At 42.2% G+C, this 26,191-nt stretch overlaps 1 protein-coding gene across 1 annotated transcript in view; it reads left to right on the top strand.

Moving 5' to 3' along the window:
- Window positions 1–26,191, top strand: part of Fhod3 (formin homology 2 domain containing 3) — a 235,943-nt gene that overhangs the window by 138,583 nt on the left and 71,169 nt on the right. Inside the window, exons 9-10 of the mRNA XM_032885556.1 lie at window positions 21,999–22,133; window positions 26,057–26,107. Of these exons, the coding sequence (XP_032741447.1) occupies window positions 21,999–22,133; window positions 26,057–26,107 (186 nt within the window). The remainder of the gene's footprint in view (window positions 1–21,998; window positions 22,134–26,056; window positions 26,108–26,191) is intronic.

Below are 26,191 nucleotides of genomic sequence, written 5' to 3'. Positions count from 1 at the left end.
GGCAGGGATGGTGGTACAGCACTGGGCATCCAGACATGAGCAACTACAGAAGTCGCTTGCCTCAATTACCATTTTTTAAAATGAGATCAGGACTCCACGTTCAGATTCACTTTTGTGTATGTGGAAGTGTTTTACTGATCATAGGAGGCTTGGCTGGAGTGTGGAACAAACAAAATCTTAGAATTTCAGGAAAAAGAGATATCCAGTGGAGTTTGCCTCTCAGGGATACCCACCTCATGGCCTAGGATAGCTATGACTATATCCAAACACAAAGTTGTACATTTATTTACAGATTAAAATATTTGTGTCGGGATTAGGTGGAGAGGTATATACTTGCATGGACGTATGTATATATATGTACATCTATGATGATGCGGGTATGTGTGTTGTAACTCAATTCCTGTTCTTGTGCATGAACTTTGTAGATGACAACTTTGTCTCACAATATCATACAAAATAAATGAATGTATGCTCTTAACCCATAGAGTAATGGTCAGATACTCCTGACACTAATAAATCTATACTAAACTCTAAGATTTCACAGCCAAGAGTAACCTGAATTGGGGGTATTTAGGGACAGTCAGGAGTTGGTGATAAGGAAATTAGTTGATGATAGTATTTTTAGCATAGGTTACATTACCCTTGAGGCTAGGTATGCTATGTATACTCTTGGGGAGGTTACCATGGAGATGGTCCTTGTAGGATTTGGATACACATTGAAGTATGACTGATTGGCATTAGAAATCTCATGTTTTCTAGCAAATGGGTTCTTCAGGGACTAAATTAGGTTCTACCATTGTGCCCGCCACAGTACCTGGGCCTGTCCATGGTGGAACTGTGATAAGCACTGGCTGGAAGATCCAGTGAACTACACACTTTTAAGTCAAGAATAGTTTGGGGCAGAGGGTTCTGCCAAGTAGGAAAGTTATAAGGGTAGGAGGGCCATGGGCCCAGGGTCCCAGGATTTAGAGATGTCATTCCTGGGACTTGAAAAGGGTGGCCTAGATGGCCTACTTCCCAGACTTTGGAATCCCTAGCCCATAGCCCTGACTGAGCTGGAACTGTCTAGGTTCCAGGTTCTGAAAACACTCAGTTGAGCATCCCCCGTCCCAGTGTGTCAATCTGAAACAAAGAGTAAGACATGCTAGAAGAAAAGAAAGTAGAGGTACAATTTCATAGGCATTCAAGATGGGGCATGCAAGGTGCGAGGCATCTGTGTGGCGCTCACATCCAGCAGGCTCTCATAATGAGGTCTCTACAGTCCTTGGCTTGAGGCAGCCACTCACATCAAACTCCCAGAGAACCTGTACACTGAAAGATGGTCACTAGGGGACAGCAGGAGCAGAACTCACGTTCTTACACTCCTATTCTCTTTCATGGAACACTTTGGTCATAGGAACTTGGTCACCTTTGCTACTGCCCGCTGGTCAGTTATAATAGCTTTCTAGAGCGTATTCCTTTCTTTATATCTACATACCATTACTGGGTACCACTGTGTGAAGATTTTTAAATTGTGTGATGTTGACTTGAAATGACAAGTGTGCACATTTACTGTCTCAGGAATCCATTGAGCTTGAATAGTTCTTACACTATCCTTGCTAGCTTGTTGTTTTGTGATTGTAACAATAGATAATAGGTAGATAGACAGACAGATAAGAGAGATAAAAGATGTATTGGTAGAATAATATGTGACAGAAAACTATATGGTAAATAGATAAATAGAAAGACAGTTGGGTATTATCTAGATATAGATAAATGCAAGATAGATAAATGATAGGTAGAAATAGATGATAGGAATATAAGGAGAGATGGATGAACACATGGATGGATAACAGTCAAGTAGATAAATAATAGGTAGACAGATGTAAGTAGATGCTGGCTAACTAGATAGAGTTAGGTGGATGCATTAGATGCTGGACCACAAGTCGCATTTATCCACTGTTGGCTAAGTGTATTACATTGACTTCAGCCACAATAGTGGACATTTTATACAATTTATTATTTGAAAGCTGAATTCTTTGCACATTATTTACAATATGATTGCATATCTATCAGCTCCATTGAGGCACATAAGTATTTTTACGGAGATACATACTCAGTGGAATTTGTAAGATTTATTACTGAGATTTTATATATCCATGTATGACTAAGAGTGAAAAGAAATGGCTCAGGAAAAACATTATTATGAAATATTATGAATAGTAATCATCGTTTTGCAAGAAGAAAACCCTCATCTTTTGCTACCAATCATCACCATCCCCAAAACTACTAAAATTAATGCCTGAACCCTGCTCAATGTTAGAGCGTTAGAACTCTCATAATCTTGATTTGGAAATGAGATCGAATTTTCAGTCTTAGGAAAATCAGGCCAATGACAATGCTCTATCAGTTACCTTGGGCCACTGTAAAATGGGCATTCTTACAAGCTTAAAGTTTTCTGTTCCTCAGGCTTGCTTAGGCATGGTACTGTGTGGATGTTAATAAAAACTTGAAATTCTATTGTATTATTCAGGGTTCTCTAGAGGAACAAAACTATAGAATGAATCCATATACTAAAAAGGGATTTATGAGAAAATAGGGTATATATAGCCTATGGTCTGGTTAGTCTGACAATATCCGTCTCCTGACTGGAATCTGGTAGATGTTCAGTCTGGGAGGCTGGATGTCTCAGCTGGTTTTCAGTCTACATCAGAATCCCAGGGAAGTAGGTTTTAAAAACAGCGAAGGGATGCCTCAACAGCAGGGTGGATGGACTTACCAGCAAGAGTAAGGTTAAGCAGGCAAAAAGCAAAAGCCTACTTGTTCCATGCCATTTTATGTTGGCTGCCACTGGGTGTGGCTCAGAATTGCAGTTGTTCTTCTGACTGACCATGATCTGAATTTAGGGTGCATTATCTTCCCACCTCAAACAAACCAATCAAAAGAACTTCCTTGCAGGTGTGCCCAGATGCTTACATTTTAGTTAATTCCAGATGTAATGCAGATATAGTCCAGATGTTAATTCCAGTCAAGTTGACAGCCAAGATTAGCCATCCACCACAGTTATATTGATCTAGGAAGAAAATACTGAAGAAAAACTTTATAAAATTAAATCGATACAAGGATATTAAGATAAATCCATCTCCAGTTCTGTGACAGGGTCATTTAAAACAACCTTCTAGAAGCAGAGAGCTCAGCACTAATTTTCAAAAAAATTGGAATTTCGATTGTGGCAAAACAAAACAAGAAAGCTGGAACTGCTTACAAATATCCTCAAGGCTATGAGATGGAACTGTGTAGTGATATCAGGCTTTTTAAAATGCCTCAATTTGGAAAATGTGCCTTTCGAGCAGAGAAGTTCCAAATATTTTCCTTCTGAAAGACAACAGAATTAAAGGAATATTTGAACCATTCATTTCAAGTATTCAACGGAAACAACCAACAACCACAATACAAGTAAGTCTGGGACCACGAGCCTTGGCAGAGGCAGAACACACTCGCATTCCCTCCCTGCAGTGCTGTCTCCATCTCATGGGTCTTCTCAGAAATAGTAGTAGAGACTGTTGGGTAGCAGTTAGACTGAGCAAGTTGAGTGAGCCTACATGAAGGGCTAAAGGTAACTCAAGACAATTGGTCTTTATGCTTAGACTAGAACCTTTACTTAGGATAAGGAATACACAGAACTGCTTAGCAGGAGGACCTTGGAGGATCCTTGGGGCCAGATTTTAGGAGGGACTTCCTCTGGGCATGCTAACATAAACACCAAGGGACCTCGTGTACTGTAAGCAGGAACTCTGTCTTCCTACTTGAGGTAGTATCACTGCTTGCTGTAGGCAGGAGTTGCCTACCTGCTTTCCAGAATAATGTCCAGAAACCTTGGATGCTCAGAATGACCTGGCTTATTACAGTTGTACCTGCAAAGGTTTTTCCATCTTCTAGGAGAGGATAAGCCCAGGAATAACATCCCTTTAGGCAGTGAGAAGGGACTTTAAGGCACATGGGATGCGAGGCTTGGTGGTGTGAGTGATCAGAAAGGAGGGTGTGTATGCCACCCTCCTAGGCAGTAACATGTTAGCTACAGGCACCATGCTGTTCTAGGATATCTCTCACAGATCTGTATAGGCTGTCACTGTACACACGTTCAACAGCAATTTGCCATCTCTCCTTTCCCTGATCTCCTGGTAACTCCTGTTCTATTCTCTTCATCTACATCTTTGACATTTTAGATGTTTCCTATAAGAAGGATTGTGCAGGCCTGGGGATATTGCACAGTGATAAAAAAATTCTATGAGAGGCCCTAGGTTCAATCTCCAGTACTATAGAACAGGTAGGTAGGTAGATAGATGATAGATAGACAAACAGACAGATGGATAGTAGAAAAAGTCATGTGGTGTTTTGCATGTTGTCTTTCTATGAATGACTTATTAAACAGCACAAACTCCATTCATGCTACTTATAGATAAGCATTACATTTTCATATGGCATCCCCTTCATCCACTTCTCTGTTGATGAACTATGACTTGTGCACACATATTGACTATTGTCAACAATGCTTGGAGGAGCACGAGCATGAAGGACCTTCCTTCCATGTTCTAGGGACCTTCCATGAGTGCTGTATAAAATGTTAAGTTTGGGAGGAGGGACAGTGGTAGTAGCAGTTCTTCCTGTCCTTATGAAGGGACAATCCTAGTGACTCTGTGTGTGTACTTCTGAGACCAGTGTGCATGTATATAATGACAATGATGTTCTGGATCATTTACACAGATATTCACACGGCATCGAGCCTTTCTCTTGCCTTGCCTTGCTCTTGAGGAACCTGTCTCTTTGTCTGCCTTCCTTAGCAGTGCTTGGATGGAAACATTCTTTTTAACAGGCCACCATTTCCCACCAGACCACCCGTATTAATACGTCCCAGTCTTTTGGTAACACAGATGATGTAGTGGGGATACTTCTTAGAGCATGTCACTTCTGTACATTATCTGAAGGGTGATCCTAATATAATCCCTAAAAATGGATTTAGCAAATCAAAACAGTGATATAACCTCCACACTTCAGGAGATAAGGTAGAGGCAAGAGGATTTAGAACTAAAGATCATCCTTAGCTACATAGTGAATTTGAAGTCATTTTGGACTGAGATCCTGTCTCTAAAAAAGGTTATACTTCTTAAGTGCTGATGAATTTTTGTTAAAGTGTTATCCATAAAGACTATCAAATCTGATTTTCAATATACTGGTGAGAGTCTAGTTTCTCATATCTCTGTCAAGAGGTAGTACACCTCTGCTTGTGTAGTTGTACAGCAGCGACTTTGTGACTTACATTTCTCTTATTTGCGCTGTGTTGAATGTTTTCTGTTTTCTACTCTTGGCTCATCCTCATTGGGATCTTTCCATTCTGAGCTGTGAAAGCAGTTCCTAAGCTACAATGGATCCTTTAAATTCTATTTATGAAGTTTTTGATGTTGCATTACTTTAAGGACTGTGACTCACAGTTGAAGAAGACAGTCCATCATTATGGGAAAGGCATGGCAGCATATGCAGGCAGCACCTAACCGTGCTGTATCTGTGGTCAACAGATGTATGGGGCACATGGGTAACCTGCCTAGGATCTCCCTTTTACTTAGTGTAGGACCCCAGCCATGAGATGGTGCCTTCCGTACTCAGGATGGGTCTCCTCAGCTTTATTAATCTAATGTAGAAACTTCCTCACAGGCATGCCCAGAGATTTGTCTCATATACAGAGTTGGATCTGTCCATTTGACAGTCTCATGGTTAGGCACATCTCAATTCTACCAGGTAAATGTACTAGACATTAATTCTTTCCATGCTCTGGATTTTGTGTTTCTGGTGAAGAAAACTGTTTCTCTTGTGTTTCCTTGTGTAGCATTACTTTTTCTAACATTTTCAAACCTGTGTATTTTATATGCCTGAAAATTAATTCAGCAGAAGGATCCCAACATCAGTTTTCCCCTTTGTTCCAATACTGGATTTTTCTCATACCAACAGGAAGGAAGGCAGACTTGTTGATATGTTGATGTGTACAGACCAGTTCCTGAGGAATAGCTCCTGTCTCTTCTCAAAGACTCTTTTTGGAACAATCATGCTAGGTTATTGGCAGCCCCCCTTCCTCCCAGTGTTTGTAACTGGAATATGGCTATGTAGCACTGCTTCTCATTGCTATTGAGTGATGATCAATAACGCTAAAATAAAGGACACAGTGATACTTGGGGCCACGGGCACCAGGCCGCTGGCCTAAAGCAATGGCTTCTGCTTCCAGCTGAAGCCCCTCATTGATTTCTCATTTCCTTTGACCCCCTTGCAAACCCACATGCTCGAGTTGTGTGGTGACTGCTCTGTCCTGTGGCCAGTCTTCTCCACCTTCATGTGTTTCCTTCACACATGAGGAAGGCTGCTGCTGCTCTCCCCATGCCCACCCACCAGCCACGCTTTTGACTTCTGTCCTGTGTGTAGCTTTCTGGCACTGGTGCCTTCCCCATCCTAATTGCTTTCTGCACATGGACCATTTGTTCTGCGTGAGCCCCCATGCTTGTGTCTTCCCTCCTCTGTCTGCTTTGGCTTGATTTCTTGTGCTGACCTTGCTAGAATCGACACATGCTTCAATGTTCTCCTTGTCTGGGGTTTCAAGTCCCCGCTCTTTACAGAGATGTGATCTCTGTGCCTTTTTGGATCCCAAATACTTGCTGGCTGTGTTCTATCATTTGATCTGCTTAGAATTTTTTTGTTGTTGCTTTTAATTGTGTCGGCGGAGTCGAGATTTCCACTGTACAGTGGAGCATTTTAAAATGTAAATCGGCTGATCAGCCTAAATAAGGAAATAAAACCGAACTAAACATCGCTAAGAAAAATAAAGTCAGATAGCACAGAATGCTGTGTAAAGGGCATCTTGTGTCTTCACGATGACACCTGATGTCGCCCTGACAGAAAGAGGCCGGTGTGGTGGGAGCTCTGCCGTCCAGCGGTAGAAGCTGTCTGCTCTTCATGCTTCGTTCTTGCTTGCATGCCACCAGGTCTTGATAGCAATCTCATTACAAGCAATAAGAGGTTCTGGAAAGCAAAACATGGTCCTAATTAATCCATGGCATTCCATCCAGAGTGCATACGAGTAGGAATGCATTGATGGAGTAAGTTTATGTAGAGTCTGGTGACACCACATAGTGACTTTGTCCACTAGAGCCCCTGGGCTCTGCATCAGACCCTGACCTACCCAAGAACTCCTGCCTTCAACACATGCTAGAGGGTTTTGCCATCACATATGTATTAGATATCAGACTCCTCTAGTTCAAGGACAAGATCAAGCCTGGATTTGGACCCTGCCACAGGCCATGTCCTATTTCCTTTCTGAAGTACAGCTCTGAGTGAATGGCTTTTCCTTCTTGTGAGCCTTGGCTGCCTCCTTGCTGTCTAGTGGCAGGCCCCATGTGATTAAGCTTGCAACGGGCTCCTCTCACATCTGGGCTCTGCACGGACCTCCATCAACCTTGTTACCACTGACTCAGTCTAACTGAACTTCGGCCCCGAGGAAGTTATCCAGTGAACACACCAGGATGTCCCGAGGCTCCCTGTTCAGACTCAAGTGTATCGTCTCTCTGGTCTCCTTGTTTGATTCCTCTTCATATACTAAGACCAAAGAAAATGACATTTGTTCCGTGTAATCTCTCTGACTTGTCCACACCGGATGCATCGTGGATATACATTTCTGGGCCTGTGCTCCGGTTTTCGGCACTTGTAGTTACACATTTATCCCTAGGCTTCTAAACCGGTGCTCCCTTGCCTCCCGTGGTCTCGGACTTGACCTTGGGCCTGCAAAGCCGTCTGGTGGAGATGGCTCACCTTCATCAACTGGTCACGTTGTTAAAGGACTTGGAGAATATAGTAAGCAGCACTGCAGCCTGGAGAACCTGGCGTCCGTGTGACTTTTCAGGATCGTTCTAGTGTGCATTCGATGGGTGTTTTATGCTGTTCCATGCTCTTGGCCTTCTGCCTTCAGAGCTCCACAAACCAGCGGTACTCATTTCTGCCTCTAGGTGAGCTTCAGCCAGAAGCTATGCCTTCACGGTCCAAACACCAGCTCACCCACCCTCTTCCTTTGCCAAAGCTTGTAACCTCTGCTTCCTGTTTTCTTCCTTAGGACAGTGGGATTGGCATAGTTTTTCTCTCTCATTTACGTAGAGGATGTGGCCGGTAACCTTAAGTATCCCTTATTCTAATTCTGTTTGCAAATGAGAAGGGGTTTTGCATAATATTGAGGCTTAAATGAAGCTATAACAGGGACGGTCAATTATCATTTGAAAGTACAGGTGGGATCAGGTCTCCTTAGAACGGAGAGGCACCTACTAAGAACTAAGATGTAAGACTTGTGTGGTACCACCCCATCCAGCATGCTCTTAGAGTGGGACAAATAATTCTCAGTTGTCCCTGTTTTTCACAGGTGTTGTACAAAGACTACAGATTACAAAAGAGATTGAGTATAATTTACCACTCAGAAAGTCCACCCCAATTCTTTGGTACTTGTAACGCTTTCCCCTTTGCCCACCATTTCCTTCAGTCCTAGCAACTAAGAGTAAATAAGTTTTGCCTTATAATGGAGGCCCCTGGCTTGATTCTGGACAGGCTTGATTGTGTACAGGTGACGCCAGCCCTACCAATTAGTAGTTTGTGTATATTTGCAAACCATGGTTTGCATAGCGCAGCTACTTCCTGAGTGTGTGCATTGTGCTTGGACATGTTAATCCAGCATTGCTAGAGTGACACCCCATCCTTCATTTCCTAGGGATTACGTATTTATGGCAGAAAATTGAGCAAACCAATATAGAATTTCCATTGTCATGACAACCTTGAAGAAAGCGAGCCTTCCTAGAAGAGTTAAGAAAAGACAGGCCATCCAGAGGTGGGGGTTTGGAAGGGATAGGCCATGCAAGCAGGAAGAGCCTTCTTTCAGTGGGACACCCCTTCCTGTATGTGAAGTTGGGCTACCAGCATAAGACATTGCAATTTCCCCTGAGATTTACTTGGTGAAGGTTGGGAGTAGGGACAGACAGTCAAGAGGAGCTAAGGAGACAGAATAAGTATGCGTTTCTTTAAAACACGATTTTGAAGAACTGGATGAGATGGGAGATGGTGTGGAGTAAGTCTGGTGTTCAGAGATGAGGCAAGTTTGCAAACAGAGAAAACATTGGCCCCAAGTGGAAGACAGAGATGGGCAGGATGGATGTCGGCCTGTCAGCCTGTCAGCCAGACCTGCCAGACAGCTGGTGGCAGTCAGTGCTTCTGGAAGCTGCCAGGAGAATGAGGAGATGTGAAACCGTGGGGACTTGGAGCCCTGACAAGAGAGCACTGGCCTCCTTTGTGCTGGAGAACTCATGGTCTTGGACACAAGGCTGGAAATTCAGAGGGAAGGAGAGAACAGACAAGACTCGCTCTGTGCCAAGGTCATGGCCCACAATAGCGGCCAGGAGATGGCTGATGCCTGAGGACAGCCAGGGCCTGAAGGAATGGCTCTGTGCCTACTCTTGAGCCAGTCAGGTAACATGAGACTCCCTCGGGATCCTCCCTAGCTCCCTGTGTGGACCCTATGACTCCCTCCCATGGCCTGGAAGCCGAGAGCTGCGCAAACACAAAGTGTGCTAGCTCCAAAGATGGGGAAGCAGAGGTAGCCTGCAGGTTACAGCCCTCTGGACGGCAGGTGTCCCCAGGAGTGCTGCGTGGTGACGAGGCTAGTAGCATGTTCTTAGAGTTAGCTCTGGGACCTGTTTATTCCCTCACTTAAAATTTTTTTTCCTAGAATAGAGTACTGTAAGTTGAAAGTTAAATGTCCACTAAAGGACCAAGTGTTAATGGTGCTCAGAATAGGTCATTGAGTCTTTAGGAGGTTGAGCGGAGAGAAAGGCCTTTAGGTCCTTGGGGACATGTCCTCTAGAAGGATTGTGGATCCCTGGCTCCTTCCTTTCTCTCTCCCTGGATTTGTGAAGTGAGCAGTTTGGGCCTGCCACCTGATCTTTCTGTGATGTGCCACGGCCCTAGACAGTGGCACTAGAGTGCTCAGTGCCCTAGCTGTGGGCTAGGACAGTTTCTTCACCGGAAGTTAATTCCTTCAGCCAGGTTACTCTTTAGTACCTAGGTCATGTGACAGTTTCATGGTAGGGGGGAGGAGAGACACGGCCCCCATCTCACTGTCCACCATAAGTATCTTCATTCAATTATTTTGTAAGCATCAAATCTTTCTATTGCATTTTCCACATGAATTAAGTAATAATTCTAGAAAAAAACATTGCTTGGCTTTTTGTTAATATTTAATCAAAGATTACATTTTTATGTGGGAAATGTTTGCTTCTTTTACCAATAATATTTTATTATTTTGTTTTATTTATTTTACTTACCAAAGGGTACTTTGTCAGCCATTTTCAGAGTAAGATTGCCAAATAAAAATTCCATAGGAAGGGGCTGGAGAGATGGCTCAGTGGTTAAGAGCACCCGACTACTCTACCAGAGGTCCTGAGTTCAATTCCCAGCAACCACATGGTGGCTCACAACCATCTGTAAAGAGATCCGATGCCCTCTCCTGGTGTATCTGAAGTCAGCTACAGTGTACTTATATATAATAAATGAATAAATCTTTAAAAAAAATTCCATAGAAAATCTGTCATGCATGTCCCAGAAAAGCCATTCCCACCACTGAGGTAACACACACAGTCACATCAGTCTCTTTCAGTAATGTGCTCATATCTCTCATTCTAGTTACTGTTGTCTTTCCCCATCCCTAAGTTACCACCACCATTATGGATTCATCCACGTTTGAATGAGTTTTCAGTTAACATGATGCTATAGTCCCCTGGGACATTGAGTGCTTTTGCTTAGCAGAATTGTCTTGACAGTCCTTCACGTGGCCAACACATTCCCTTTCATTGCTGGCTGATTCATCCCCATCGTGACTTGCCGACTTCCCCGTTGGAGGACATCTGGGTTGTCAGTGATTTTGACGTGAGCGTTTCTGCGCATGCTTTCATTTCTCTCGGGTAATGACTGAGGTTGGAATGACTGAGCCATACAGTAGGGCATGCGTAACGTTTCAAGAAAAATGATTGCACACTGGTGTGACTCCAGCTTCACAGAATGTGATGAAATGGATCTCTTCAGCTCTCTAGAGCTGTTCTTTGGGCCCTGAACCACTCCTTCCTTAAATAGTCTTTAGGATTTGCCAGTGAAGGCTGTAACCGTGCATTTGGTTTCTCTAACAGCTGCTCACACACTGTGAACCCATAATGTCCTCCTCTACTTTTTCATTGTGTTTCAGTGGTTTTTGTCTTGCAGGGCCTTTTCTATTTAGTGTAATGTATCAGGTTAATGGCCCACAACTGTCTACAGTTTGCTTCTTGTTTTTGCAATGTCTGTTCCTGTTGCAGTGATGTCATTCATCTCTCTGCGTTTGGTACTGGTGGTTTATGTCCTCTTTTTGTTATCATTTTGGCTTGAGGCTTATACATTTTATCAAACTCAAAAACGTTTTTGTCTTTCTTTAAATTTTTTAAAATTGTTTATTTAAAGCGAAAAGGAATTACTCTACTTGCCCTTCTCCTTTCTTCCCGACAGTCCCCATCCTCCCTTGAACCACTCCCAGGATGTCCAGCTCCCAGCCTCTTTTTCTTTTTATTATTGCTTACATGTGTGCAACATATAGATGTCTATATGTGTGCATGTATGTATGCATGCATGCACAATTTCATATAAATATTACCTGCTGAGTCCATTTTTGTTGTTCTGTGTGTATAGTTTCAAGGCTGGCCACTCTGAATTTGGCATCCAATAAGGGGGTTCATCCCTGGGAAAGGCTAACTCTCCTTTTCCCATTAGTCATTCGTTGTCTGTAGTTCTTTGTGCAGGAGTAGAGTCCCCTAAAGCTTCCCCCCTTCCATGTTAACGTATCTGTTTATATGCCATTGTCCCCATCTTGTTTCCATAGTCATCTCTAGGAGAGACTTTCATGGTATCCTTGTGCTTACAGCATTTCCAGCTCCCTTTTCAGAGGCCATCCCTGACCCACAGGTTCAGAAACTGTGATGGAAACGTGTCTGCTGGGGTTGGGTTCTATGTGATCCACTGATCTCTGAATTGTACCCAGTTGGGGTTTTCCGTAATGATCGCCCTTTGCTGTAAGAGACACTTCTCTGGTGAGGGGTGGTGGCTGCACTCATCTAGTGAAGGCTTATGCAGGTCTAGCAAACAGGCAGTAGTAGATTCTTTTTTAAGGTCCATGGCCTCCCTGACCTTGGGAAGCCGCTAAGTTTCCAGCACCTAACGTGAGTTTCCTTTTGCTGAGAGGACCTTACGTCCATTTAGACAGCTGTTTGTTGCCACCAATATGTACGTATCAGTTACTGTACCCTTATGCATGTCTTGCAGTGCTGGCCACTGTCGTGATTCTATATATGGCTTTTGGTAGGATGGTTGTTTTTTTACAACATCTTTTCTACCAATCCATGAGCAGGGATGTCTATCTCTTCAAATACATGGAGATTTTGTTGTAGAGGTCTTTTACCTTTCTGGCAAGGTTTATTTCAAGTATTTTATTGTCCTTGATGCTGTTGCAAATAGGAGTTTGTCCCTGATCTCCTTGTTAGTGTGTTTGTTGTATAGAAAGGCTATTGATTTTTAAAGTTGATTTTTGCACCCTGCCCCTTTGCTGAGATTGTTCATTGTCTTTAGAAGTTGTCTGGTAGAACTTTTGGATTTCCTTGTGAATAATATCATCTGCAGATGGAATGATTTGACTTCCTATCCTGTTTGTATCTCTTCAATTTCCTTTTCTGGCCTTATTGCTCCAGCTAGTACTCTCAGCACCATTTTGAAAAAGGAGTCAGGGTAGTGGACGGCTCTGTCTCATCATTAATTTTATTAGGATTTCTGCAGTGACAATTTTGGCATTGTGGTTTCTTTTAAACAAAACACAGAAATATTATCAGAATATGTTTTCGTTTTAATTCCCGGTGTGGGCCATGAGGCTGCTTCAGGTCTTCCACAGCAGCTGACGATGTTTTACCTCGTGCTCTAGCAAGGGGGTGATCTCGCCAACACCAAATAGTTTCTGTGATTGTGCAGCATTTGGAATTCTGGGAACTCATCAGAGCTTATATAAACGCTAGGGCCCAAGGGAGGTGGACCCAAGGGTTGTTGATTGGCTGCAGTTGGTCATGGTTTGTGAAGAGTAGTGCATGAAGAAGAGAAACATAAGAAGAAATTGACTGCAAAGATCACAACTTGCCCTTAAGAAACTCGACATCCCTTATCAGGAGGAAGTAGTCTAATGATAACATCACCCCCTTTCTCCTCTATCCTTTTTTCCGTACTATCTAGTCTTAGGGGGGGTTGAAAGTGTGGAGAAGGATGGAGAAGTGTGGAAGAAGGACGAACCTACATAGTAGCAAAGGACCAGTAACAGACTGCTTTGAGTTTTTTTCCATTTAGGATAACGTTAGCTGTGGGTTTGCCATATATAATGCTCATTAAGTTGATGTATGTTCCCTCCAGTCCAATTCTTTCTAGGACTTTATTATAAAAGCATGTTGATTTTTTGAATATTAAAATGATCATTTGATTTTTTTACCTTTAAGTATATGATTTATCATATTTACTTACTTATGAGTGTTGAACCAACCCTTCATTTCTAGGACTAAGACAATGTGACAGTGGTGAATGATCCTCTTTGTATGTGCTTGTAATGTTTTGCTAATATTTTATTGATGATTTTTGCATACATGTTTATCAGGGATATCTCTTATTTTAGCTTTCATTTTCTCTCTTTTCTATCTTTCCCTTAATTTCTACTCTGTTTTTTCTTTCTTTTTATTAATTTACATGAAATATGCCCTTTTTGACTCGTTAGGGAATAAGGTCATTGATTTAAGACCTAACAAACATGTATGCATTTAGCACGAGAAGTTTCCCTGTGCGTGCTGTATTATGTTTCAAGGTTTTGCTCACATTTACCTTTCATTTGTTCAAAATGCTTCTAAGTTTCTTTTTTATTTTTCTCATTACCCACAGGTTATTTTAGACTATTTCTTTAAATTATGACTATTTGTAGGTTTATAAACTTAAATTCTGTTATAATATTGAAGTTAATGAAGTTCCAGTCAAATAATTTACTTTTATCTTCTTTAATTCTTTTAAACTTGGTGAATTTTACCTCATTGCCCAGGCCATCTCCTCTCATAGAAAACTTTCTGTGACCACTTGCAAAGAATGTGTCTCCTGACATTGGGTGCAGTGTCCAACAAGTGTCAGCCCATGTGTGGTATTGTTTCAGTGTTCTATATTCTTACTGATTTTTCATCCACCCATTCCATCAATTTCTGAGAAAATAGTGACAAGATCCTATCCTATACTTTTATATTTACTTATCTCCTGAAGATTTTCTTCTTTATGTCAAAGTTCATTTATTGGTACATAAATGTTTATAATTGCTACATTCTCCTGGTGACTTGTGGTCTTTTATCATGTCGAAATGGTCTGCTTTATCCATGATAAAATATTTTAATCATTAATGTGTGTTTTCCATGCTTTCATTTGAACATAAATTATGTTTTATATTTACATGGGATTAGTATAGGCAAATTACTGAATTCCAAAAGTCTAATCTAACAATCTCTGCTTGCTAAGCAGAGTGTTTAGACCATTTATATTTAATGTGATTATTGATTAAATCGAGTTTAGGTTTATAAATTGCTGTTATATTTGTTTAATCTGTTCTTTTTCCACTTAATTACCTTTGCCAATTTTTAGTGTCTATTTTTATTAGTTTGTTTTGTTTCATTTCTTGCCTTATTTGTAGTAACATTACTATTTTATGTTGACACTTTCAACATTTACAGTATTTATCTTAACTAATTGCAGTCATACAACCTTAGAAGTATACTTTTGTTTTTACTTTTATATGCCTTGTAATCCTGCAGTGCATGGCAGTTTTGCTTATGTTAAATAGTTTGTTATCTTTAAATAGCGTTTAAAGAATATTTGCCTCTTTCTTTTTCTTTTTTATGTGACTCAAAGTTGCTAAGTGGCATCATTTACCTTCTGCTACCATTTTTTGTACTGTGCATCTAGAATTTATATTCTTTTTTTTTTATATCTGGAAAGGTCTTTTTTCTTTTTCCTTGACTTTTGTTTTCAGTATATGTATATATTGGCTAGGTGGGTGTATTGGTTGCTTTTCTTACTGCTGTAACAAAGTAATTGACATAAACGACTTCAGGAAGGAAAGGATTATTTGAGCTCACAGTCCATCATGGGAGGGTGGGGTGAGTCATAGCAGCAAGAGCTTGAGGCATCTAGTCTCATTACGTCTGCAGTCAGAATGCAGAGAGAGGTGAATGCTGGTGCTCAGACCACGTTCTCTTTTATATCGTATAGGAGAGTCTAACGCATGGAATGGAATTGACCATGTTTAGACTGGGTCTTCCCTCTTAGACTCCCCCAAAGGTTTGTTTCATTGTAAATCTAAATCTCTTCAAGTTGACAACGAAGGTTATCAATAAGGGACTGGAGGACACTGTTCTTGGGACACTTTTCCTCCTGTTGGGCTCCCATGTCCAACTTCAATATGATCATTTTTGCTTCATCTTGTTATATTTTATTTTGTCATGCTTAGTTGTGGTCTTTTGGAAGCCTGTTCTTTTCTAATAAGAGACAGAAAGGAAGAGTGGATCAGAAGGGGAGGGTGGGTGGTGAGCAGTAGAGGGAGGAGAAACTATAGTCAGGATACAATATGAGAAAATAAAAGGAAAAAAGGAAAGAAAAATTTCCTAAAATAAAAAAACAGGGAAGACCAATAACTGTACATCTCTCAGATTTTAACTACTGAGAGTTTGTAATCAAGAGATTTGATAAAAGTGCTGTGAAAACTATTCTGTCATCTCTTCTTTACCTTGTCTTAGAAGCTTTTAAAGAAAGGCCTGGTATGTTCCATAGAAAAAAAAAAAAAAAAAAAAATGGTAACCAATTCTTTGTCTAAAAATAAATTGGACAATCTGATTATGATACATTAAAATGATTGAATACCTAATAAAGGAAGAAATAAAACAGCCACATGGAAATTGTGTATATTTGCGTGGAAACTATTCTAGATAAATTAATCCAGAGGGCAATTTAAAGGTCAATTACAAAGTTTACATTTCTGTAAAAAGTAACAGAAACAGTGCATAGCTCTATGGACTGTGTCAGAAGCTGCAGCACCAGTTCCCAGGCTTCAGTGAGTTTCTCTGTCAAAAGAATAATATGTTTGATCTTTGCAAACTCCTGGTACCTTCCTCAGCATGTATTTAGAACTGAGATTTCTGGACTAAGAGTATATGAGGAGGTGAGTCTTCTATTTAGTGTATTATACGTAATTACAGTTAGCTGTTTCAACTTATGTGTCCATTATCCTAAGGAATTTTCTACACCAACAAACCCATGTAAATTAGATAGTTCTTGGTGCAATTTAAAGAATATACATTTTCTAGTTTAAATAAGCTCTTTACTGCCCCCCCCAGAAGAATTTTATTGATGGCGTCTCAGCGTGATTTCATATCTTAGGTTGCACTCTGTCCTCTATCTCCCCTCAATTTTTGATAATAATTTGCCACCTTCACTGTTGCTCTTCGTGTACTGTATCTGTTTGCTCTGGCTGCCTTGAAGGTTATCTTTTTGTCATTGATTTTTAGCAATTTGAATTTGATATGTATTGATATGGCTTTCTTGGTATTTCTTGTACTTGGGAATTAGATGAAATCCTTGGGCCTGGTGCTTTATAATTCTTGTTTTTTGGGACACTTTCAGTGTCTCTTTTTTTTCTTTCAGTTGTCCCTCCTTACAATTGGTCTAGTTACATGTCAAGTGACTTTCCAAGTTTCATTGGTCCTCTATGGTGTCTCCTTTTCCTTGATTTTTAAATATGTTGCTTGTTAAATAGTGATGTCATTGTTTGCTCAAGTCCACCAATCAGTTTCCTGCAATGCCACTTTATACTTCCAGCTGGGGTCAGATTGATTGCGTGACTCATGAGTCTATGGGCTTTAGATAGAATGACTGTACACACACACACACACACACACACACACACACACACACACACACACACACACGCACGCACGCACACGCACACACGCACACACACACACATACACACACACACGCACACACACACACACACGCACACACACACATACACACACATACACACACATTTCTTTTCATATATCAGCATTTTAATCAATATATCATGAATCTTACCTTGTAGAACACATGGTATTTTTTCATTCTTGGGCTTGATTGTGTAAAATCCTTTTCTGAGGTCTTGTGTTTTGGCTTTGTTAGTCTCAGCTATATTGGGCATGATACTTTTCCCTGACTGAGTCATGACAGCTCTTAGAACTTGAATCCCTATTTTGAATGGCTTGCTTGGCAGCAGACCATTGGGTGTGGTGGTGGAGGAGTTTAGCAATAGGTAAGATTATGGAGTGAGTTTTATTGTTCCTACATTTAGATTTCATTGGAGGCCACAACAAGTTGCCAGGTTCTTCTGATCAGACATAGAAAGAATGTTCCCATGACCCATCCTGTTTGGGTCAGCCCTACAGCATGTAAGTAACATCTAAAATTAGTTGTTAAAAGTAACTGACTGCTCTTCCAGAGGTCCTGAGTTCAATCTCCAGCAACTACCTGGTGGCTCACAACCATCTGGAATGTGATGTCCTCTTCTGGTGTGTCTGACAGCTACAATGTACTCATATAAATTAATACATCTTTAAAAAAAAGAAGTAACAGCCATGTGCTACCTCCTGGTTCTCTTCCCTGGTAATATTGGCCGTGCTTAGTTTGATAGAATCCAGGTTTAACTTGCTTTACTCAGGTATTATCAATCAGCTGGGTTTACAACTGGCTATATCTAAATGGAACAAGATATAGCCAGTCTGGCTCTTGGCTGGGTGGACAGGAGACCACAGCACAATGCAGATTATATGGCTACCTCACTTGAGTCCTACTTACACTGTGGTACTTGGGGTAACCCAAGGCTAACAGAAGGGTGAGCATCATTGTGGAAACACCATCCAATACCAGGCCTGTAAGTGATGGTTCTATTGCTGTGTTGAACAAAACAAGCCTTGTGGCCAGCCTTGATTCAATAGCTGGGGAAGTAAGTCTGTGAGCATGTAGGTGTGTAGGTGCATGTGAGTATATGTGTGAGTATATGTGGGGGGCAGAAGACAACCTTGAATGTTGTTCCTCAGGAGCTCTCCATTTTGTCTTTTTGAGACAGGTTCTCTCATTAGCTTTAGCTTGCCATGTTGACTAGGTTGCCTAGCCAGTGAGCCCCAGACATTTGCTGTTTTCTTCTTCCTGAATTTTGGGGTTTCAAGACCATGCCACCATGCCTGGTACTTCTTAAATGGGGTTTTAACTAAGGTCCTTGTACTTGCAAGGCTGTAACTTCACCAGCTAGCAGTCTCCCCAGCCAAAGACTGTTGTGAGAGCAAACCCAACCCTAACTCTAACCCTGTACCATTGACGTCTGTTTCTAGAAGATACTGTGCATCCATTCAAACTTACTGTGCAATAAACCGGCAAGACAGCGCTCTGCCCCGAGCTTGCAGAGGTTAGCTGGCAGACTGAGGCCGTCTCGAATGCTTTTCAACTGGTCTAGAAGCTGAAGCTAACGTTCGTCTCTCCTGTTGGTCTCGGCTTTGTAGAAACACTTCCAATTGCATGTTTAGTCTGTCTGCAGAGTCTTAGATGGAGACAGTGCCAGCCCACCATCAAAAGGGGAAGACTGCTGATGACAACTGCCACCCCCACTTTAGATCGCATCCTCTCTGTTTCTCACTCAGCCCAGGGTATCAGTTGGTTCTGTTAGGAGCTAAGAGACAGCCCAAACCACTTAAGGTCAGGATTAGACTGGCTGCCTCAGTGTATTGGGTAGACTGCTTTTCTATGGGAAAACAGGAGAGTCTTGGGGAAAAGGTGACTATTCCTATGGCTTGGAGCAAAAGGACCTGCTTACTTCCAAATCTACACAAATCATTCTATCAAGTATATAATTTCAGTTCTTTCTGGAACCAATCCTTTATAACTAGCATTAGCATAATGGAAAGAATGCTGAATTCCTATGAGGAAAACAATGTCCTTCAAGTTTCTGTCCCCTCTCAAACAAAATCAAATGCCGAAGGTCCAAGAACAGGAAGAGCATAGAGAAAATACTGCTCATTGCTAATTACCATGGAGGAGATTTCAGGTCCCTGGTAATAGTGCAAACTTCCACAAGGAGCACACTGGGATTCTTAGACGAGGTTGGGGTTCAGGAAAACATCATTGTTGTCAGGCAAACAGGAATGTAAGTGATGTTAGCCTAGGGAGAAGGGAACTTTTATCTCAGGTCAGAGGATATATGTGAAGACCAAGGCGTGAGTCATCAGATGCTTGCGTGTGTCCCTGGAAGGAATGGAGAGGTTACGTGGATTCTGAAGCAAAGAGAAGGCAGACCGTGTAGCACATTGTAGCACAGCTTGCTTTTGAATGTTTATTTCTTAAAAATTTAGGGTGTGTGTGTGTGTGTGTGTGTGTGTGTGTGTGTGTGTGTGTGTGTATCTTGGGTGATGACCTCATTCCATAAGCCCACATCTCCATTGTATACCAAGCTCATGTTCACCTCTGGCTGCTGTGGATATTGAAATGGGTTTTAACATTTCATGAGACAATGCTCTGCTTTGTTCTTACTCCTGATGATGATGATGATGATGATGATGATGACGACGACGACGACGACGACAATGACGATGACGACAACAACGATAGATTCATTTATAAAGTTCCAAAAAAAAGTCCTTTAGAGGTGGTTATTTATATATGTATTAGCTTAAGAAAATTAAAACCTTGGCCCCATTTTATACTTCTACATATGGATTTGATGCTGAAAATATATCAAATTGTGCAATTAATGAGAATTTTTTTCAGATTTATTTCCTTACTATTTTCAACTTAATTGCATTATGACCAGGAAGAAAGATCATATGACATAGGTTCTGGTCATCCATTCATTCATTCCTATTGGTACAATTTCAGGTTTTTAATGATGTTTGTGAAAAAGTGTTTTCTCTAATGTGCGGCATCAGATTGATGGATTATATAAATTTAGTACTTATGTTAATATCCTTAATGTTTATCAGTCATGTAAGAGATTAAAGGAATCTTTTTCCTCTTGTGCATTTAATTTACCCACGAATAACATTTCTAAAATTGCGAAAATAGCAGCATCACGGTGAATATAGAGTCTTTACAGCACAGCATAGGCTTTTCATGGTGAAACTCAGTAAGTTGTGTCTATGCCTATGTGAGGACCCCTTAGTGCCTCCCCTGAGCTGGAAGACAGACCTCGGTTAGAAGGCTAGTGAGCCTTTTTCCTCCATTCCCCTCACCGCTTTAGGTAACTCACATTTACTAGTGAGGATGGCTTGGATCTCTTGGGAGAGTTCGTGACGTAGAACCCCGTCTTTCTCCATGTCCCCGACTGTGCAAGCGTATTATCTCTGAATTCACATATGCTTCTGTTCACTCTGCATCCTTGGGTTTAGAGACTATATCTCAGAGGATTTATGTCTTATATTTGGAAGGTTCAGTTGACAAGTGAAAGCAAAAGTTGCTCACACTGTGTTTTATTTCTGAGAGGTCCAAGCTGACTCCCCAGCTCTCCCCTTTTTAACTTTTTCCTTTAGTTACTTTGTCTTCTGGTGCCCCACCCTTCTCTATCTTACCATTTTCTGTGACCCCCATACCAGTGGCACCCCACTGTGGCTTCCACTCAGTTGAGAAGGGTCCAGTTTTTACCTGAACTCTGGCCAAGAGTGAGAGCTGGCCTTTGGCATGCAGAATGTCCTTGGATGATTCTTAACACTGCAGAAAATTTCCTTAATTGGATTTGTTTTTTTAGGCCCATGTCATGTCTTTTCTGCCTGTCTATCTTCTGAACACCTTGTTTTAAGATGACATCATTATTTTGAGATGCACACAGAGAAGTTAGTATATGGAAAAATGTATAAACAGAAAAATGTTAGGCTGAAAGTCGATTCTAGTTTATCAAAGTCTTAACATAAAATTTAAATGTAAATATAATGGTATCTATCTATTGTATAAATCTATGTACATACATGCAGTGTCTTTTCCTGGATTTCTATTTGTAATGGTTCCCATGGCTGTGACTGATGATCACTTATTAGCCAAGCGTGTTGCCTGGTGTTTTACATACCAGCATGCGAAGCTGTTTGCTTATCACCATTTACACATATGACTTCTGAAGTAGAAAGCCTTGAGATGCCTAGTCATGTAAGCACTACATGGGTGCTGGACCCCCCTATCCAGACACATCAAGGAGGGATTGATTACTGCTTCCATGCTTTTCACTATCTGAATCATGTATGTGTGTGTGTGTGTATGTGTGTATGCACATGTGTATGTACATGTGTGTGCATGTGTGTATGTACACATACATGTATACACATGTGTATACGTGTGTGTATGTATAAACACATGTATGTGTATATGTGTGTATGCATGTGTGTGTACATGTGTGTGTGTAGAGTATCCATTTGTCTGTGTAGTATGTATGTGTGCACATGCATGTTTTTCTATATGTATGTTGGTGAAGTACATATACATATGCCCATGCTGATGTTGAGACTCATTCTCTATGTCTCTTCTACCTTTACTCATTGAGGCAAGGTCTCTGAAAGAAACCCAAAGCTTGCAGCTCTGCTATGACTTTCTCTGGGGGCTTTCCTGTCTCTCCTTTTCTAGACTGGAATTTGCGGGTAGGCTACCATACCAGAACTCACCATTTACATGGGCTATTGGCATCTGAGCGCCCGCCTCCTTCACAGAGTGAGAGAGTTAACCACTGAGCCGTCTCCCCAGACTCCCGCTCCATGTTTGCATCCATGGGCCAGACCAGGCCACTAAACCGGGACTGGTTGTGTTTTCAGGTCATCGGCAAGTGGCCTTCTCACATCCTCCTTTAGACAGCACCAAGAGACACTGGCAGCGGAGAGAGAGCGGAGGCGGCAAGAGAGAGAAGAAAGACTGCAGAGGATAGAACGGGAAGAAAGGAACAAATTCAAGTAAGGAGTCTAAGGTTACTTCAACTGTGATTTGAAACTTAAAGTGTTTGGCCTACAGCTTCCTAAGGGGGCCAGTAAACAGCTCGTCTGCTCGCCTTTCTGTTGTATCTCTAAAGAGGAGTGGGATTCGCCTGCAGCGGGCTGCTCGGACCTGCTCTGGCTTCCTGTAGCCATGTGGCAGGAAGCACAGACAGCAAAACACAATTAGGGCGCTGTGCATCCGTGGTTCACCGTTAGTTAAAGGACACAGCCCAATTGCCTCAGTGTAATTTGCCATTTGTCTCTGAAGGTCCTCATGCTTTATTTATAGCCTATTGGATGTCAGAAAGAAAATCTATTTTCTGACTTTCTGGTTTATTCTTTATCCCTGTAGCAACCACATAGCCATTCTATGTGTGTATTACATATGTACAAACATACGTGATAAACTTTATCTTATTTAATATCGATTGCTTTTTCCTGTAGAGGAACTTTTGTACCAGTTTCTCCCAGCCCTTTGTCCCTGGTCTCCTGCTCTCTGTCTGCCTCCATGGATGCTTCCAAGACATCGCCTATGGAAGGTTCCACGTCTTAGTGCCTCTGTCCCCACTGAGCCCAGTGTCCCTCTGTAGCCCCCTTTGCCAGTTTGCCTGCCTGTTCTCTCTCTATCTTCCAGGCCCTGCTCCTTCTGTCCTCTCCCTGGATTCCACCTGCCCTACTTTGCAGGATGCACAGCAGCAAGTCTTCCCTCACATGGCTGTTCCCTGCCCTTCTTTCCACCTCTGACTTTCCTTCCCCCACTTTTCTGCTTTCCACACACTTCCCTATCCTTACCCACAGGACCAACATTTTCCCTTCCTTCCATGTTTCTCCCCATCTCTGTCTGCTTCCCGTTTCTCAGCTTAGTTTCTTTGGCAAATGCTCTCAATGATGCTGTTACATCATCAGAGGACATAAGGCTGGACCAAGCAGTGATCATGTACAGATCCAGTAACTTCTGGCTCCCCAGAGGCCGGGAAGAGCATGTGTCATTGTAGAAATGACCCAGATAGGAGCAGAACTGGAAAGCCACTGGAGTGTGCAGGCACCTGAGTGTCCAGGTGGAGTGCTAAGCCTGGCTTTGCTGAGAGAGGACAAATAGGGGGCATGAAGTAAACCAACATCGTTTCCTGCCACACTTGTGTGTTATACCATGAGCTGTCAGAATCCTACCAAGCGCTGCAAGCTTTCTGTGGTAGTTCCAGAATTTGTTTAGATTCCCTGGAACAAGTTAAATGCTTCCTGATTTATGGGGTCTGAGAAATCTCCTATTTTGCCACCAATTAGCAGCTGGGAATTTGCCTCAAAATATGCAGAAAATTCGGGGATGAAGTTTTATATCCAAAGTCTTATAGAAAATCACTAGGGTACATGTTTCTCTGCCTCAAGGGGAAACAAGACCACCAGCACCAGAGAGAGTGGGGGGTTATTAAGTGCTTTTTATGAACACATGAAAACCAACTTTAACTTGTGTGTTAAGTCTGTCTGTGGTGGCATGGACTTGTTTGTAATCCCAGTGCCAGGGAGGCAGAGGCATGAGGGCCCCTGTGAGGATGCTCACTGGCCAGTCATCCTGGCTTTCGAAGGTGCGTTTTGACCCTGAGTCACTCTGTCTCAAAAAGGCTGGGCACTGGCTGAGATGGGGCTGGAAAGACTGCTCAGTGCGCAAGAATCCTTGGCTACTTAATTCGAGAACTTGATTTCAGATCCCAGCACTCATGTAAAAAAGCTAACTATGGAAGTTTGCAGGCCTGTAAACCCTGTGCAGTGGGAGGAAGGACGCTGGGAAAGACAAATCATTGCTGAGGTTTGCTAGACACCTGCCTAGTCCCAGGTTCAACACGAGACCCTATTTTAAAGGAATAAATTGGAGAGTGCTAAAGCAGGACACTCAACATCCTCTGCGGCCCTCTGTGTACACAGGCACAAACATACCCACAAAACCAAACACACACACACACACATACACAGAGAGAGAGAGAGAAAGAGAGAGAGAGAGAGAGAGAGAGAGAGAGAGAGAGAGAGAGAGAGAGAGAGAGAAGGAACACAAGAACAAGGAACCCTGAGCCTCGCCCATCTTTGATTTGAGCAAGCGTACCTCCTAGCATAGAGAGCGAGCTCAGCTTTGAGAACTACCTGGAGAGAGGACCACCACCCAGGTCCTAGAATGACCGCTGGGTGGGGCACTCTAGGCCTGATGAGGCACAGTAGAAACAGCTGAGAACTGGAGCTGATGCTGGAGCCAACATCGTCAGTTGCTTCAGAGCTCACAGGTGAACCCGATCTTGCTCGATTGTCTGCAACAACAAAACAAGAACGAGCGTCATTTACAGAACTTAATCCCCAGAATTTTGTTGATTTAAGATATACAGATGCAATGCAAAACAGCCTGTCACTAAGAGCTAGGGAGATTCCAGTTCCAAGAAGACAGATAAGAAGATAACTACAGAAGGGACTTGCATGGTGTCATTTTGAGGCAGACTTTAAAGTAGCTGTTGTGGATGTGTTCCAAGAGTAAAGGCAAACACATCCCTGCTACAAGTTATCCTTGGAAACGGTTGATCTATGTGATAAACTGTATGAGAATTCATTCCTAACTTATTGCAGTAGAGTGTTTGAGTAGAGCTTTTTACTGGTAGGACCAGTAAGAGTTGAAACAACTGGGAAAGACAAGCCTTTGTGAAGATCTAAAGAGAGGCCAAATAGAAATACACGTAACTGACACACGGAAAAAATAATGAATCCATTGGATGAGTCCAGTAGCAGAATTGAGAGAGGGGGCAGTGAGCCCATTGGAAACAAAGTGTGAGAAAAAAGCAGCCTTGGAGTACACCCTGATCCCTGGTCTGTGTGTCACCGGTGCCCAGTGACATAGGAGGGCAGGCTGGGAAAGTGTCCTGATATTTGAATCATGCTGTACTCTTGTTTATACACACATGGACTGGGGACTTACTCCAGTGTCCTGTCTTCAGGGATGGTTTGTCACCAACTGCCATCTGCTATAGTTTCCATTGACTGTCACTTGTCATTTAAGAACACACAGAGAGCCAGGCAAAGTGACCCCTTGTCCACAAAGAATGCTACTCGTTGGGACAGACTGACCAAAGGTGACAGTCACAGCAACCGCAGCTCCATATTTGAGAAAGTGAATGCAAAGAGAGTTAAATGGGGGGATTGGGAGTGCCAGTTGATACCCCCTCGCCCCCCAGGGGTGAGGTGGGGTATGGGGGTAGGGATTTCTCTGGCACCCATATCTCAGTCTTGCTGAGTAAATTGTTCACATGCCTCATGCTTTTTGCCCAACATCTCGGAGTTATCCTCTGGCTTCAGATATTTGTGTATGCAGTGTTAAGTTTCCTGTGTTTCTAGTGTGGAAGGCAGTGAGCTTGGATGTGTATTCATGGCACATCTGTGCACATCTGTGTCCTTGCCGTGTTCACCCCAGTCTATACCTCCCTTAGTCTTCCTGGTGTTACCTCATTATGCCCAGTTATTAATGCACCCTCAACCCAGTGTCGACAACCATGATGTCTCCTGAAGGCAACGGACCAGCTAGTCTGAAACTTAGATTTGGAACCTCAGCAGCAGGACCAGAAAACTGAAGCCATTAAAGTTGAACAGTGTTGGACATATCATGGGTGTGATGAAAGCAAATGCATTAAGTAAGGCCTTGCAGCAGCCCTGGTACAGAAACAGTGGCAAGTGCTGCTGTCTGAGTAAGTGCAGTGTTTCCATTTCTCCTTCCCATCTAGAAAAAAAATCCACATTTAGCATTCAACGATGACAGCTTTGCCTTTCCTAAGGCCAGAGCAGGGCTTCGTGACATCCTTTTAGTAGTTAGTTTGTAATCTCATGAGCACTAACACTATTATTCTCTTTTTGCTTATTCTGTGCTTTTCCACCAGCCGGGAGTATCTAGACAAAAGGGAGGAGCAAAGGCAAGCAAGAGGAGAAAGGTAAGTGTCTGCTTTCTTCATTTGGTAACTGTGTCACATGACTTTGCACCGTTAACCAACCATGTAGAACTCCTCAATGCATTA

The sequence above is a fragment of the Rattus rattus genome, chromosome 15 (assembly GCF_011064425.1).
Source record: "Rattus rattus isolate New Zealand chromosome 15, Rrattus_CSIRO_v1, whole genome shotgun sequence".
In the NCBI taxonomy this organism is placed as follows: domain Eukaryota; kingdom Metazoa; phylum Chordata; class Mammalia; order Rodentia; family Muridae; genus Rattus; species Rattus rattus.
This window is presented reverse-complemented; position numbering and strand designations above follow the sequence as displayed.